The 18,707-nt window shown below is 38.7% G+C and overlaps 1 protein-coding gene across 1 annotated transcript in view; it reads right to left on the bottom strand.

The window, feature by feature from the left end:
• The window catches only part of LOC145661530 (scavenger receptor class B member 1-like), an 81,345-nt gene that overhangs the window by 47,870 nt on the left and 14,768 nt on the right, over window positions 1–18,707 (bottom strand). The window contains exon 3 of the mRNA XM_081726850.1: window positions 15,452–15,658. Within this exon, the coding sequence (XP_081582976.1) occupies window positions 15,452–15,658 (207 nt within the window). The remainder of the gene's footprint in view (window positions 1–15,451; window positions 15,659–18,707) is intronic.

Genomic DNA, 18,707 nt, shown 5'->3' with positions numbered 1-18,707 from the left:
GTGAAAAAGTTTATGGCATTTTAAACAATAAGAACTCCGTGTTTCAACACATTGTATCAAACCCAGTGTAAATTCACCAACGGAAGTCTATAGGCTACTTCCTGGGTATACAATACTTATTTAGTTTCTATCCTAGGTGTTTCTTTCTGTGTTGAGTTGAGATAGACCTCCCAACCTGTAGTATAGGCGACAGTCAGTCGGAGAAGAAAAAAAAAACTTTTTCAGCTCTAGCTCTTTTCCAAGCGTTCAGAAAAATCAAGTATGATTCTTATAGATTCTGCTCATTTCCTCTTTTAATTAATTCTTCATCTCTGCTTTATATTCATTATCTTCCATCATCCCCTGTTAGTTATGCATTATGCAACAATGATGTAATTATCTGCAACCCATTAATACATTTTATAAGCCTATAAATGGAAATAAACACAATGAAATAAATACAATATATTCAATATTGTATTAATATTTACGTACTATGCTAGGTGTTTCACACATCAATATTAATAATATCCAATAAGTATGCACAGAATATGCTAATATTAAGCAAATAATTAAATCACAAATTATCCTATTTACATATACATATGCAAATGTGCCTCTCATCTGCATTTTGATATGCAGATGATGTAGACGGGCATCGGCCCTCTACATAAATTTCCCCCCTATGATTCTAGGTGCTGTACTTTCTAGTACAGGACGTAGATCATACGGAGGGCACATTTTGTTCCTGAAATGTTAGAATTTCACAATACATCCAAGGTTAAAAAAAAAATATAAAACACTGTTAAACACACAATAAACATAATAAATGCAAAACAATAATCAAAAGCTAAATAAGAGAATTCAGTGTTCCCTGAATTACATGAAAATGAATGACATAAGTTCCCAATACATACACTTACACTAATACACTGAAATATACACTAACACTATCACTATATACACTAGTTGTCACTTCCGGTTGCGTGATGCATATATGTGTGATTTGTGTCTTCTCTATGTACCAGTACCACTTTGATCCTTCTCGTCTCTAGAGATGTATGGTTTCAATAGAAACGCATTCCTTGTCATCTTCACTTCTTTAGTCGCTGGATCCCCTAGTGTGTACATGTTTCGACCAGTGGCGGCGACAATCTGCCACGGTCCCGAGTACAAGAGCAAGAGCTTCTTCGATACACCTGCTAGAGCATCCGACTTGGGGAAAACTCTAGTTAGCACAAGATCACCCACTTTGTACTCTACAGTACGGTGTGACTTGTCAAAATTGCGTTTTCGTGCAGCAGCATTCCTTTTATGGTTCTTTCTAGCAATTTCTACATAGTACTGCACGTCATGGCGCTTATCCACTTCTGGGATATCAAACAGCCTGGCTATGTCTCTTGACATAGACTGTCCAAAGTGGCACTCAAAGGCTGACACGCCAGTGGTCAGGTGTTTGGCGGAATTCAAGCACTTCTCTATCTTTTCCAAGTATTTGGGCCACAATCTTTGGTTATCATGGCACAATTTACGTAGCAAACGTACTGTAGCCTTGACAGCTACCTCTGCCATTTCTCCTTGCGGATAATATGGCGTCGAAGTGATGTGCCTGATACCAAGATCTGCTAATTCTGTTTTCCAGCGGTTAGACTGGAAAGGTGACCCTCTGTCTGTTAAGACTAGTTCCACTCTAGGATTAACCTTCAGATACTCCTTGAGTTTCCTTATGGCAGTGGTAGTGTTTGCCTTTCTGCATGCATACAATCCTATTAGTTTGGAGAAAGCATCATAAAATACTAATACGTAGTGGACTCCCCCAATTCCCTTGGTTAGAGGCCCTAACCAGTCAGCACAGACCAAATAGCCTGGCTTCTCAACTACCACGGGATTCAGTGGTCCCGGACGATAACATTGAGGGGGGTTGCTTTTCTGGCACAGTTCGCAGGAAGCACAAAAACGCCTCACACTTGCTCTCATCTTTGGCCATACGAAGAATTCTGTTAGAAGTGGAAGTAGTTTACTGGCCGACAGGTGCCCTCGATCTGAATGGTAATAATCGAGCAGTGGAACTACTAACACTTCTGGGATGCAAATACGGACTCCTTCCCGGTCACGCTTGCATAAGCGCCCGTTCAAAACTTCAAAACGGTGACAAGCACCGTTCACCTTTGGTGAGTCCGTCTTCTCTTCGACGTCTTTCTTGATCTTGCCATAGACAGGATCTGAAGACTGCATCTCCGGTAGTATGGCTATCATCTTCCTCAACTCACATGGAATTTCCGTCAGGATGGACATCAGCGACTCCTGGAGGATAGGCTTCCGTGCAACACTGAGGTCTTCTTCTGTGTGAGGAGGGTACCTAGAGTGATAATCACTCAGATTCTCATTGGACTTGACAAACTGGAATTCAAAATTGAAATTTGAGAGTAACATCGCCCACCGGGTGATACGCTGGTTTGTAAGTCTACAATAGAGAATAAATTTAAGAGCAAGGTGGTCACTGCGTACTATGAACTTAGTACCAACTAAGTACTGCTTAAACTTAACAACGCCATCTATGAGTCCATAAAATTCCTTCTCCGTTATAGAATAGTTGCGTTGTGCGGCATTGAACACACGTGATGTAAAAGCAATGACACGGATGTCATCATTGTCATCACGCTGGTACAATAGCGAAGAACACGCAATATCACACGCATCACATTCGAGAATCAGTTGCTTGTCAGGCAGGACGGTTTTCAGAACTACTTCCTCCTGGAAGATCTGCTTAATCCTGTCCATAGCTGCCTGGTGTACAGGTTCCCATTTGAATCTAACATTCTTCTTTAGCAGTTGGAACAACGGATGGAGAACTTCCGAGTACTTCCTACTAAAGCAACGATAATACTGGCAGTAGCCAATGAAGGAACGCAGTTCCTTGACGTTCCGTGGTGTCCTAAAATCTAACACCGCCTTCACTTTCGCCGGATCTTTGCCGATACCGGATTGCGAAAGATGGAAACCAAGTATGTTAAGTGATTTTCTCGCAAAATTGCACTTTTTCAGCCTGAGAGTTAGGCCGCCCGCAGTGAGTAAACCCAACACTCTGTCGAGGTGTACCAAATGATCTTCGAAGCTCCTGTCGGCTAGAATTAAATCATCTACATAAGCGCCGCAGTACTCTCTAGCCTCTGATCCAATTATCATATCTAATGCTCTTACGCAAGAAGCAAGGCTCTGTTTTGTCCCAAACGGTAGTTTTTGAAAAACATATGAAATGCCTTCATGTAGGAACCCAAGATACTTCTGGTCACTTTCCTTGACCTTAATTTGTAAAAACATCTCAGTTGCATCCACGCAGCTGAACCAAGAGTTGTCGCAAATATCTTGGAGAACAGATAGGGGTGGCATAGGTCTGTCAGAGAGATCCCCTGAAATTTTAGCCAGAGCTCGGCCATCTATACAGACACGAATACGTCCATCGCTCTTCGGTGTCACTACCAGAGGGTTTATGAAAGCGGTAGGCATCTTCTTGATCACACCCCAGGCCTCCCAACGCGAAATTTCATTCGATACTAAATTTCTGAATTTCTTTGGGTAAGGATACAATTTAGTTTTTATGGGACGTTCGTCCGTTACTCCAACCTCGTGCTCGTAGTTAGTTATGCAACCTGGCTTGATATCAAAAAGCGCCTGGTGCTTTAAAAGAACAGCTTTCAAACTCTCTCTTTGTGAGGCTGAGAGATCTGTGTAGTTCGTGACAAAATCTTCTATATCTGAATGGGAGGCACGTGTGTTCACTTTACGCCACTCTTCTGGTGGGAAAACATGAACTGCCATTTCTTGGGCACTTGGGAATCTCCCATCATCCAAGTTCGGGGCGCGAGCAGCCTTTTCTCTGCAGGTCTTATGCTCATCCTGTGCGCTAACCCGTATGGCCTTCCGTCCTTCATCTGACGGGGAAAAATTACACTCAAAATTATCTAACTCTTCAATGAAACTATATGGTTTCTCGCACTCACCATTCAATTCTAAACATCGAACTACTAGATCCTCAGTCTCGCAATCTACAGATCTAAATTTGACTTCTACATCATGAGGATGTTTGAGATGTAGAAGGCCAGTATCATAATCTAACACGGCACGAGATTCTGTAAAGAAGTTGGAACCTAAAATCAAAGATCTGTTCAGACCTGATATAATGATGCCTAATGTATGAAATTCCTTCCCATGTATCTGAATGACTAACAGCGTCTGGCCTATGATCGTCGCTGATTTACTTCCGAAAGCAGACGTAACCCGTATATTCTTAGCACTTAAAAATGCGGGTGTGGGGTGGCTATTTGAGACGGAGTCCCAAATTTCTTTAGAGATAGCAGAACAAGTAGCTCCTGTATCTAATAATGAATTAACTTCCTATCCAAACAAAAGTACATTAATCTCTGGTAGTGAGATGACGTTATTACTGGGTAGTTCTTCATCACTTGAATCAAATAAATTCTTAAAAATGCCATTGGCCTCTTCATATACAGCCCTATCTAAATCAATGTGTTCTCCTGTCCTACTTAACAAGGTTAACTTATTTTTGAACATGCCTTCACTAAAATGCTTCTTTGCTATTATATCTGAACAAATATTACAATTTTCTTCTTCTTTTCCTACAACATTGTCAAAAATCTCTTTCACTGCGGTTTCACACGTATTGTCATATGACTGAATATTTTCTACATTTTCTTCTAGATTACGCACATACTTGGAATTTTCATTTGTCAACTCAGATGTACTCGTGTTCTCCATAGTCATCCTAACGTTGTCCAAAGTACATGCGGACCATCCTCATTCTCTGGGAGCAGAAGAAGAGGATTGGTTATTTCTGGTCATGTTATGATTCTGACTGGTAGGAGGAGGCGCTCGGTCATAGTGCTCCAACAGCTGGATTTCCTGGTCCTCGTGACGGAAGGAATTTCCCTGCTGTCTATCCGTTTGGCGCATCCCTCCCCTCCTACCTCGGGCTCCACGAACGTTGTTGTTGTGAGAGGAGTGGGAGTTCCCCCCACGTGACCAGCCAGACGACCCACTTCCGCTGCTCTGGTGGCGAGGCGGGGATCGCTGGTGGTTGTTGTTTTGGTTCGTGGTTTGCTGTCTCTTTCTCTGGTAAGGACGCTGGTTTTCTCTCGTTCTATTCTTTTTACGAGCAGCGTGTTTACCACTGTGGCCAGAGGGGTTATTGTCCTCGTTTTCGATGCTCACTTGGAGCATGTTGACCCCTTTCCTCTGGTTACCCTGAAAGAACTGGTCGCGATTCGTCATCGACGACTGCAGTTCCTGAACAAGATTTAGAAGCTCGGCTATTGTCTTTGGGCGAGAAGAGACTATCGCCCTAAACAGCCAGTTCGGGAAATGACGCGGAAGTACCTTTAACAATGTCGCGTCAGACATCCTCGGCTCTAATATACTGTTTTTGTGTAACAAATCCAGCAGATATTCTGCTGGGGATTTGTGTACACGAGTGTCGAAGTGGGAGGTGAGGATTGTTGCCCTAAGATTTGCCAGTCGTTCTTCACTCAGGTAGCACTGTTTGAAGTTGTGTACAAAGTCATCGTATGTATGGATCTTGTTCCGGTTCACTTGAAACCATTGGTAGCAAGTATTACGGATCGCTCGCGGTATGAAGCTGAGCCTCATCTCGTCCGGTACTCCAGTGACCTCAAAGTACCGGTCGAGATCTTGGAGAAAGTTGTATGTTTCTGTCTCAGATTCGTTCCCTGAATACACTGGTAAGGTGACATCCCTATGTATTAGTCCAAAGGCTGTTGCTAGGTGTTGTCTCGTCTCATGATTGCATGAGCGAGACGTCGATGGGACAGGTTCTGTCTCACGGGATGTAGCGAGGTTCCCCGGTTGAGAACCAGGCAGATCGCGACTCGAGATGTCATTTTGTGACGTTGGTCTTTCCTGTGTGCTGGAGACAGAGATGTTAGCGAGTCTCCCCTCTATAACCTCACTGGTCTCCTTCTGGATGGAGCTCTTCCACTCCTCCATTTTCTTCTCAAGCTGAGCACACACGTCCTGAACGGTCTCTTGCATCTGTTGGATGCTGCCGTTACATTCTGACCTTATCTCATCGAGTGGCGTTTCCTGCTCTAGTTCCCCCCGGATCCTAGCTAGTTGGGAAGCGAAATTCACTTCCACTCGCCTGACCTGATTATTTAGGGTTAGAGTGGTCTGTTCGACGCGAGACGAGACCTGTCTAACACTGTCAGCTAGTTCGGTGTAGTTCTCCTCTAGTCTCCTAGTGGATTCCGTGACACGAGAATTTAGGTCCTCCCGAGTGCCTTCAATCTCCCCCCTAAGCTCTACGGTGGTGATCTCCAGTCGCTCGGTCAGTTCCCGTTCACTCTGCTCAAGTCTGGACGTCATGGATTCTAACCGCCTTTCAAGACGAGCATTGACTGACTCTATAGCCTTTTCTACTCCCTGGGAGTTCTCCTCTAATTTCTTTTCTAACTTTCTTTCTAAACTTTGTGCATTTTCTACTAATTTTTTCTCTAATTTTTCCAGCCCTTTTGAATTTTCCTCTAGTTCTAACTTTAGTTCCTCTTTTAAACTTCGATTATTTTCTTCTTGTCTCCTTGTACTTTCCTCTAATTTGGTGTTAAAATCTTCTCGAATACTTCTACTATTTTCTTCTAATTTTAGTAAAATTTCCCCAAACATAGCGGCAATATTCATGTTATTTATGTTCTCAAGTCCCCTGTTAGTGTTACTGGCTGGGCTAACACTTTGTTCTATATTTTCTGCGGTTTCCTCCCTGTCCTCCCACAATGGTACTTCCGGTTCCCGACTGTGGGCTGGCGGAACGGTATCCACCGCATCAGCGTCTCCCACAACGCTGACGGGACGCTCGCTAGCGCTCTGCGCGTCAATAACATTACTATCCTCTGAGAGCTCCCCAGCTCTCTGAGCGAACTCTTCAAAAACGAACTCGTTATCCATGTTTCTTACTCTTCGAGCCTGTGCTCGCGTTATTACCATTAAGAAAAACAACAAACGGGCTTACAAGATTTCTTCCCCCCAAAGTTCAAAATAACTGAATTCTCTATTAATGTTAAGACAAAAATATTCAAACATAAACAAATTTCAAAAACACAAGACACCTACGTTCTTGGAAATTTTCGGGGAGATAAAACAAACATATACCGAAATTTAACACAAGCCGTATGTTGACCATTTTAGTATATGGGATTATACTCACTTGCCCTTAACGCTGAAGGCGCCACAAATATTGTGGCGCAAAAGCGTGAAGAATCGTGCCCTGCAGCTGGGTAGCCACTTCTTTTGTGAGGTGCTAGGTGGCCAGAGCCGAAGCTACTATTTACCTAAAGACACCAACACAATAAATAAAAAAAAAAACAAAAAAATTTGGTGAAGGAGAGTGGCTGGGAATATTTAATTAACTGAAGATTTACATAAAATGCAAATATCAAAAATACTATAAACGTAGTTATTTATTCCCTCTTGGAGATTAGGTTCTCTCCTGTCAGGGCTGCCACTCTCTTATGAATTCGGTAGAGCAAATATTAATTATTTCTGAAACAGCAGATCTCAGGGCCATCTGCCTAACAACCATGCTCCAGGATGCTATAAATAGTGAGTCCGTAATAAGTTTCAAAGTTATGATAAAAAAAAAAAAAATCTATAATTTAAATTTTACAGGTAGCAGCCTGTAAATGATCTCACTATTTCATGGTTGTTAGTTGTTCTTTTTGGGCAGTATTCTCTCTCTGAGCCCCATACAGAGAGATGGTCAACATACACAATTAAGGGGAAACTGTCTCCTTGAATCACACTCCTGAAACAAAATTGACATTAGTGCAGGTACTCACCCTACAGCAATTGAATACACAGTTGTTCCGGTAAGAGTTGACAGATTTATTTTCCATGACGAAAACAGGCATCTCAACCATAGTAGATGAGATAATATCACTCATTATACACTATTTCTTTTGACCTTTTTAGTGCACTATCACATGAAACACATAACTTATTATTTGATATATATTTGATATTTAACACACTAAAAAAAAAAATAAATGAATGAGAATAAACTGCTAACTTGAAAAGGTCTGTCTGACCTTTAAAAATAAAAAAAAAACTTTTATAGAAAATATTTATACAATTATTTTTATCTCCTCATAATTATCTAGTTTCTCGTCTCTAACAGTTCTAGAGGAGAGATGTATTAAACTGTTGATGAAAACTATTTCACTATTATTTGTCACTTAAAACCTCCGAGTAAAGATAAGAATAAAGAAAATTTTAAATGCTGATACACTGTTCCAAACTGTTACTCGACGTACTCAAAGTTCCAATTCACTGACACAGTCTCCTCCAAGATGATCATTCCACCACATGAAAATGTTCTGCTACAAAATCAGGTACACTGAATGTGAAGCATTCTGTAAAGGAATGTTCAGTAGCTCCCATTTTAAACAAGCAAATGGTTACTTGTAAGCCTTGTGCTAAAATGTCCAAGGACAGGCCTAGTATAATAGCAGTACTAGCCTTGGCGTTATATCTCTAATTGAGATATGTAACGATATATATTTCTCCCATATTGGGAAACTGCAAATTGTCCCATATTAACACGGGAGTTGTGAAGAGATTTTAGAGTACTGATCTCCACTGAGAGTCCTAAGCACTCAGAGATAGATGAATGTTAAGAATGATTTAGAATTTAAATTTCCATTATCACTGAAGAGAATAGCACCACTGACGTATAACTAAAATAAGTTAAGTTATACACTGTTTGTCACTGTACTATTTCATGTGCTTCTGAGTAATTTTGAACAACTCACTCGCGATACTGTAGTTCACAGGACAAATCCCGGGGAACCGAAATTGTTCTCACCGCGTCCTGGGTCTTGAACTCTGTACTGGAAGTCGGATGACTTCCTTTAACACTGCAAAACTACCTCTTGTTACTTCACGAGTCTAGCTTCAACTACCCCGTTCTCCACGGAAAACGAGTATATGTTTTGGGCAAAACACAGGAAACGAAGAAACTCGCTTCTTCCACCACCCTTTGACAAAGGGTTCATGCCTTGCGGCGAATATTGCGGGTGGTCTCCCGTGTCAATGCCCTTCTTCCAGCTACCATCCGTAGCCAACTTTACCTTTCTCGGCTGATACGTGCTGCCCCTCCCTGATAGCGGACAACACGGAAGCTTAATGCTCACAGCAGAAACTATGGATGATTTCCGCCTACATTTGTTTTCCTTTGCTAGTTACATATGAATGAAATACAGAAACATATGATATTACACATAAAAATAAAGTTTAACATACAAAGATTACATATATATACAATTTATTAACTGACATCTCTCCCAGAAGCAGCATTCTACCCAATTACTGTGGCAGTCGTTCAAACCGTCTGCTTACTAATGCAGCCATGCTTCCTTGGAGAGAGATTGAAGGAAACATCATTGATAATTATATAATTTCCACAAATACAAGATCTAAGTGGTCTTGTTCGATAAGGGAAACACGTTGTTAAAAATAAACAGATTTTTATGCGGTCTTTCCAAGAACGATTATAGCTTAGTACGTAAATATTAATATTAAACACCAGAAAATGAGTCAAATTAAAGTATACATTTTCAAATTGGTGTTGCCTACTGGGAACCTAGCAAGAGGCTCGCTAGCCAGGTTACTGGTTTTTGGTGAACAGGGGGGGAGGAAGAGACGCTGATTCTAGATGCAGTGGAAGTCACACGTATAGAAACCAATATTTTCACATGTAGACGTGAAAAAGTTTATGGCATTTTAAACAATAAGAACTCCGTGTTTCAACACATTGTATCAAACCCAGTGTAAATTCACCAACGGAAGTCTATAGGCTACTTCCTGGGTATACAATACTTATTTAGTTTCTATCCTAGGTGTTTCTTTCTGTGTTGAGTTGAGATAGACCTCCCAACCTGTAGTATAGGCGACAGTCAGTCGGAGAAGAAAAAAAAAAAACTTTTTCAGCTCTAGCTCTTTTCCAAGCGTTCAGAAAAATCAAGTATGATTCTTATAGATTCTGCTCATTTCCTCTTTTAATTAATTCTTCATCTCTGCTTTATATTCATTATCTTCCATCATCCCCTGTTAGTTATGCATTATGCAACAATGATGTAATTATCTGCAACCCATTAATACATTTTATAAGCCTATAAATGGAAATAAACACAATGAAATAAATACAATATATTCAATATTGTATTAATATTTACGTACTATGCTAGGTGTTTCACACATCAATATTAATAATATCCAATAAGTATGCACAGAATATGCTAATATTAAGCAAATAATTAAATCACAAATTATCCTATTTACATATACATATGCAAATGTGCCTCTCATCTGCATTTTGATATGCAGATGATGTAGACGGGCATCGGCCCTCTACAGTACTGTAATCGGATTCAAAATTGTAGGTCGCTTGGGGCACCATTTAATATTGTTCAATGAAGCTATTTTTTTCTCCTGGATTAATTTAGTCCTATGGAACCATTTTAGGGGGTGAGTCCAAAGAAATTCGGAAATCAAAAATTAAGGACCACCCTAATATATATATATATATATATATATATATATATATATATATATATATATATATATATATATATATATATATATATATATATATATATATATATATATATATATATTTCCTTTAAAGTCTTTTTATTTTTTTTTTTTCGAAATCTACTCTGAAACGATAGCATTCAGTTTGCCACTACTCGATTTTGGTGTTGTTTGTCACAATATTTTCATACGGATTTATCAGATCATATTACAGTGAAGTTTAGCACATACCTAACGAAACAGCTAAGGGTTACCAGGCATTTATATTCATATTGATTTAATGTGATTAAGTGGTATGTAGTCTCGTCTTCCGGACAAATGAGGTATCATATACTAATTGCTAAAAAAAAAAAAAAAAAAAGAAAAAGAAAAAAAAGAAAAAGAACACAAAACATCCTAAATTTTACGATAGCTTCGTCAATTGACATAATTGTTTAAATAGTAAGGTAGTTAGGGATCTCTTGCCTGTCAGATGTCAATTAACAGATTAATAATTTTTTTTCTACAACAAGCAAGACTTTATTTTACATGAATTAAAGACCAAATACAAATTCAATTTATGCTCTTTCGCAGGAGACCAATTCGACAAGCTTGGAGCCTTATATAAATGACAGTGAGTTGGTACAAATGAAAAATACAACTTACGGTATAAATGTTAATTTTCGACCCATGTTGTGTAGATGCTGGTCGATTACTCGACGAGATGCTGGTTGGTTGCTGAGATGATCCTTGGTCCTCTCCCTTACCTTTTTATATTGTATAAATTTTGTCAGTCAGACCCTGAGGTTCTCCATAACAGCCTTGTTTGTTCACTTTATTACTTTTTACGCTACGTGACTGCCGGAGAACCTCATTAGTCCACGATAAGTGTGACTGTTTATTCAAAAATTCTTTTGTAACCTAATTTAAGTACACATACATTTTTTTACATATAATTACAAGAAAACAATGTTAGTTATTTCACTAAACTTTTTTGATATATTCCTTTTTGCAATATGTTGAGCTAACTTTTTTTTCAACTCATGTCATAGTTTCATTACAGTCCCCCACTGATGAGGAACTGTTCCTGAACATCACCGTAGTGTTTGTCACTTTTTTTTTTCCAACTCACAGTTGTGTAATGAAACTATGACATGAGTTGAGAAAAAAAAAAGGAGTGACACACACTACGGTGATGTTCACGAACAGTTCCTCATCAGTGGGGGACTGTAATGGAACTATGGCATGAGTTGAGAAAAAAAAAGCTCAACATATTGCAAAAAGGAATATATCAAAAAAAGTTTTTTGTCGCATAACTAACATTGTTTTCTAGTAATTATATGTAAAAAAAAATGTGTATGTGTACTTAAATTAGGTCACAAAAGAATTTTGGATAAACAGTCACACTTATCGGGGACTAATGAGGTTCTCCGGCAGTCACGCAGCGTAAAAGGTAATAAAGTGAACAAACAAGGCTGTTATGGAGAACCTCAGGGTCTGACTGACAAAATTTATACAATTTAAAAAGGTAAGGGAGAGGACCAAGGATCATCTCACAGTCAGCAACCAACCAGCATCTCGTCGAGTAATCGACCAGCATCTACACAACATGGATCGAAAATTAACATTTATACCGTAAATTGTATTTTTCATTTGCACCAACTCACTGTCATTTATATAAGGCTCCAAGCTTGTCGGATTGGTCTCCTGCGAAAGAGCATAAATTGAATTTGTATTTGGTCTTTAATTCATGTAAAATAAAGTCTTGCTTGTTATAGAAGGAAATTATTAATCTGTTAATTGACATCTGACACGCAAGAGATCCCAAACTACCTCAATATTTAAACATAATTGTATTTCTTGTTTTAATGCAGTTCGTAAAATTACCTCATTTTATATAATGTAGCTACTATTTTTTCCGTTATGTTATGCGATTTAAAAACTGGCATTTATATACATAAAGAAATGTAAAGATGAATCGAAAACTAGAACCACATTATGCTTATCATTATCATTATCATTATGCTTATCATATATAACTTCTTGACTCAAAGTGATATTATGACGTAAGTTTCATATTCACAAACATCTTGCTTGACCTTTCATTAACTTGTAATTTTCTTTGATAGGTGTTTTTTTAACAAATTACAGGCTATAATCAACGCACAATTTCAAAAATTCAGTTTTAATACTCTTAAATTTGACTTAAATTAAGAAATGTTCATATTTACTGTATTGTAACAGGACAATATGCCTTCAAACAGCAAACACATAATTAAAAGTAGAGGCTGCTCCGGAGGGAAGTCACCGTTAAAATATTAAAGTTTTCTTTCTTCAAGTGAGAGAGAAAAGATAACCTAATGGACTTACAAGACGTGGGACTTGATTAGAAACACTATTTTACGGGCCCTAGGTTTCCAACTAATTTGCATATATATAAAGGGCTTGGAGTAATATAACTTTAAGCCACATTTATACGTATTGTTCCGAAAAAAAAAAAAAAAAAAAAACGAAATTTATCGCTGCACTACAATACAAATTAATGAAGGCAAGAACACCATTTACGATATTTACTGACATCTAATCTCAATTTTTGCAAATTTGTCAACAGCAACGGGTAGATTTTGTTTTTACAAATGCGGCTTAGCACTATATTGCCCTAAGCCAATTATCTATCTATCTATCTATCTATCTATCTATCTATCTATATATATATATATATATATATATATATATATATATATATATATATATATATATATATATATATATAGGGTGCGAATTACCGGGGGAGATGAGGGGGATTTTCCCCCTCAATCACATTTTCTTTCTCCCCAAAGAAGTTAGCTGAAGTATACCCACCGGGGATGCTCGCTTCCCCCCAAACTATGCTCAGTGTAACTCCAAATTTCTTCGGAATGATCGATGCAAACTATTCAGTTTTGGTCATTTCTACTTACAACCTAATTATCCACTATTTTCAACGTTGTTTAGTTGAACTATATTATTATGACTATGGTTGTTACTTGCAACTGTACCTTCGTACCCTTCAGTTCGTTATCGTTCGTGAATTTGAATGTACTAATTGCGTATAACAAAGCCACATATGGATTTATAAATGTTCTTAGCGGTTGGTCAAGAAGAAGTAAACAAATAGCTTCTTCCACCATACTTGGCGAAGTTCGGACATGCCATATTTATCCTCTACATTTGTATCGATTATCATCTTATTTTAATTTTTGTTATAACATGTTATTTCATTTTCCAGTGTACTCTTTGTTAGTACATGCTCTTCATTCCCTGGTAGTTTGTGTGTATGCAACTCAAAAGTTGCATTTAATTTGTGATAATTAGCATAGCAATTACTGCCTTTACAGCTTACGGAAATGAACTTTTGAAACTGTACTCAAAATCTGAGATATAGGTATTCTCTCGTAAGTATATGTTAACGTACACGCTGGGGATTCGCTTCTAGTGAGCAGACATGTTAGTGAAGGTGATTTTTAGGTGAATAAGCGCATAATTGAAGATTTGTTTCACCATTTGTTAATACGACTGGTTCTCCATGTCATTGTCCGTGTCTGTATCATAGGTGTCCAAACTCGCGAGCCCGACACTCGTGAGCTCGGCACTCACGCTCAACCGGGCTCGGGCTCAATAATTGAGCGCGAGCCCGAGTGAGCCCGAGCCCCAATGAAATTAGTGAGCGCGAGCCCGAGTGAGCGCGAGCCCACTTGAGATTAGTGAGCGCGAACCCAATCAAGAGAAGTAAGTGCGAGCCCGAGTGAGCGCGAGCCCAGTTGAGGGAAGTGATCGCGAGCGCGAGTGAGCGCGAACCCAGTTCAGAGAAGTGATCGCGAGCCCGAGTGAGCGCGAGCCCAGTTGGGAGAAGTGATCGCGAGCTCAAGTGAGCGCGAGCCCAGTTGAGGGAAGTGATCGCGAGCCCGAGTGATCGCGAGCCCAATTAAGAGAAATGAGCGCGAGTGCGAATGAGCGCGAGCCCAGTTCAGAGAAGTGATCGCGAGCGCGAGTGAGCGCGAGCCCAGTTAGGAGAAGTGAGCGCGAGCCCGAGTGAGTGCGAGCCCAATCCAGAGAGATGAGCGCGAGCCCGAGTGAGTGCGAGCTCAGTTGAGAGAAGTGAGCGCGAGCGCGAGTGAGCGCGAGCCCAGTTGAGACAGGTGAGCGCGAGCCCGAGCGAGCCCAATGGAAAATGGCCATCTATGGAAGACTATGACGATCTCATTGTGCTTTTTGTGACATGTTAAATGTGCGTTGCAATAGAAAATTTCGCCTCTTGTGAGGTGCGTTGTGTGATTAGAAGGCATTTTGAAACACTGAGAAAGTTCAGGCACATGATTCAAAACAAGCTCCGGGGAAATCTTAGCGCGAAGCTGTTGGTCTTTCACAGCAACGCACGTCTACACACGGGCAAACGTACCCAAGAGCTCTTGGATGGTTTAGGACGGGAGGTGTTCGATCACCCACCATATAACCTCGATTTTCCGCCGAGCGACTACCACCTCTTTCCAACGATGAAGATATGGCTCGCTACACAACGCTTTGATACTGATGCCGAACTGCATGCTGCTGTAAGCCAATGGTTACAATCGCAGGCGACTGATTTCTACCGCGACGGTATTGAAAAGCTTGTGCCACGATATGATAAGTGTCTGAATTTGCATGGCGATTACGTAGAAAAATGGCTGAAGAGTGTACTGCTCAAATGTGTGTAATAAAATTTCGTTTCTTCATTCTGTTATTTTTTCTGTTATTTCAAAACATCTGTTACTTTCGGGATAGTCCCGTACTTTTCTCGTGTTTCAGTAAATATAGTATAGTATATAATAATGATTAATGAATAATATTTTATAATTACCCTTGTTATTAAACCAAACTTGGTCATTGGAACTTTACTGCCTTTTGGAAGTATAGCTTTCACAAGGTCAAATAGTTTATCATCATAACCCGTAATGAATTCCCTGGCTGTCAACTGGATAAAAGGTTTCAAATTAAATGTTCTCATGAATGTTGAAAATCCTAATTTGACAGGGAAATAGGTGTCTCGGACTTTATCTGCTGCTGCCTGCAAGAAAAAAAAAAAAAGATTCTTTTAAGAAAAACTTCTGTTTCATTCTGTAATTTGAGCTAAGAAATAATTCATAAGCATTTTTCTTTTTTCTCTTAATTTATTTTAAAGAAGCAAATTAACAGCACTAAGTCTGGAGAGGCACGAAGTATAGGAAATTCATGAAGCCTTCTACCAAAGAAAAATTAAAATCAGAAAGTATAATTATGCACTTACAAGGAGACTTACGGAAGTGTCACTCACCGATTTGAACGAAACTTTGCATACTTATAGAACATCGAAAAATAATCGACACGTATTTTTTTGTTTTGTTTCGGCAATGGTGAAGATTTAAGGGTAGAAACCACCCTTTGAACGTTAGGGGTAGTCTCCAAACATAGACAGAAAACAACCATTTAATATAGAAGAAACCATACTGCCAGGGGCGTTTCAGGATAGATGATTCAGAATCTGACGTGAAAATTACAAAATTCAAAATGGCGGATCCAATATAGTGATTACAATTACAAAATTGTCTTCTGGTTTGAAATTCTCTGCATTTAGCAAAGAACAATTATAGTTGGCAGGAGTTACTACGAGAAAGTTGCAAACTAATTTGAAATCCCTTTATATTGAATTGAATCCCCTTTATTTTAACGGAATGTTTGATTAAAATGAGTCTCTTCACCTCTCCCTATTCGGGGTGCTTATGTATAGTGAGTCCACTCGCCTCCCACTATGTTAGATTTCCACATATTCTCAATTATTATAATTATGAATTTATTGAGAAAACGCTTCACAGTAATGACATTTCGTAAAAAAAATAAAATAAAATAAAAGAAACATTGGAAAACACTTCACAGTAATGATATTTCGTAAGAAAATAAATAAATAAATAAATATTGGCATAACGATGCATAAACATTGATTACACAAGTTCACCTTATTACAGCAATAAGTGTGACAAATCACAAAATGCAACATAATCTTCTTCCAAATAACTGTTTTTGTATCACGCATATCTAATAAGATTTGCAAATTTGGGAGAAGAAAACTGATTATGAATCAGTGATTTGCATCTAAATTATATTATTACGGAGATGTAAATTTTTGTTATAGTCGTAGAGGACAATATCAGTAAAATGTCACAAGAAGTTTTTCCACGGCATAAAACCGAACACATCAAGAGACTGAATTCTACCAGTTGTTAGTGCCGAATGATTTCTATTTTGAGGCACTCTTTTGTTTGTAAAATAGGTTGAAAAGTTTATTAATGTGACCATTCCACGAATCTAATAACAAAATGGACTTTGCATTAGACATTGGGAGAAAAACATCTTGAAACCATGATCTCACAAGACCTGATGTTAATTTTCCCGAATTTGATGCTTTCACAAGGACATTTTCAGATTAAAAGAGGTTGTTTTGGACTATAGGGCCAAATAGTCCATTCTTTTCCTGCAAAATAATTAACAACGGAGATAACAGAACACCATTTTCAGAAATTAAAGGCTGTATGATGCAGCTGTGAGTCATAGATTTATTGACTGTTCCGCACTTTCTACTGTTTGTGTTTCTGTAAACACTATAGTGAGAGATGCAGAGCCTCACTTTAATTAAGCATCCCAGTAAAATGAGTAGAGAAAGGGGCTTCAAATTGATCTGCAACCTTCTCGCAGTAATCCCTGCCAACTATAATTGTTCTTGGCTAATTGCAGAGAACTTCAAACCAGAAGACATTTTATAATTGTAATCGCTATATTGGATCCGCCATTTTGAATTTTGTAATTTTGACGTCAGATTCTGAATCAGCTGTCCTAAAATCTCCCTGGCAGTATGTTTTCTTCTAAATTAAATGGTTGTTTTGGGTCTATGCTTGGAGACCACCCTCAAGTGTGCAAACTTTCATTCAAATCGGTGAGTGACACCAATAATTTTCCTTGTTAGTCATTTTACTCATCCTTCAGTTTCGTTCTAGATTTATGGACTTTCTTGTAACGTTCTGATGAATGTTTAGCGCCAAATTGGGATAATTAGGATATTTTACTGAGGAGACTACGGCCCTTTAACTTATGAGAACTGAAAGAACCTTACCTGTGGTCCAACAGTATTCTAGGCGGTCAACAGTGTCTACACGGTCCTGGCCCTCCTGAGCTTTATCTAGTTACGGTATGACTATAGCTTTGAAATGAGGTTTTGCATACTCACGATAGTCTATATTTTTTTCTTTATGATAAATCATTTTCCAAAGTTTATCTCTGTTTCTTTTGAACATCTAATACATATAGTACATACATATGCAAGTTTGTCAGCACTATGAAGAAATATTACAAATGCTTCTTACTCCAGCGACTAAAATAAACTCAAATTTGTCAATGTGTTTCTGTGTAAACTTATGGTTACCATATTTACTTTTGATGCGATTGTCTGGAAAGCTTGGAATTCTCAGAGTTCACATAACATTGTTGAGGCAATAGTAGAACTTCTTCAGTTAAAAGGTGGCGAATTTCGGTATAGAAAACTAGAAATAAGAGCGATACTGTCTTACTTGCTGACTACACATCAAGCAAGAAATCGCTATTTACCGAGTTATTGCTCTCCGTGAATAGAGTTCCGGCAGATTTGAGTGGAATAGGTTTGTTAAGTTTGAGGCTCGGCAAATTTTCACCTTTTAGTCAAATTTATTTAGGACCATATTGAAGAATAAATAAATAAATATCCCGATCTACAAAATTTCCACATCAGGAAGGAGAATATTCTGATTGCCAAACATTAGCAACACATGTAGAGCATGGTTGGAAAATGATTTTTTTTTTCTTTCTTCACAACACATCACATGCTCAATCCGTGCTCCGGTTAATAATAACCTAAGGAAGATAAAAGGAAGTAGTTTCATAGTTATGCGTTGCTGGGCAGATGAAATATTCCTTGCTCACTGTTTACGCCTTTGATGGCAGGAGAGTTAAGGAATATCGAAAAACCGTTACGAAATCCTTTCCGAGAAATTCGTGTTTGTGTTGCAGTCAGTGGCTCGAGGAAGGAGAGTTACACTGACGTCAAATATTGT

The sequence above is a fragment of the Thermobia domestica genome, chromosome 10 (genome assembly GCF_964235325.1).
Source record: "Thermobia domestica chromosome 10, izTheDome1.hap1.1, whole genome shotgun sequence".
Lineage (NCBI taxonomy): Eukaryota > Metazoa > Arthropoda > Insecta > Zygentoma > Lepismatidae > Thermobia > Thermobia domestica.
The sequence above is the reverse complement of the archived record's forward strand: the minus strand, read 5'-3'. Positions and strand labels throughout refer to the sequence as shown.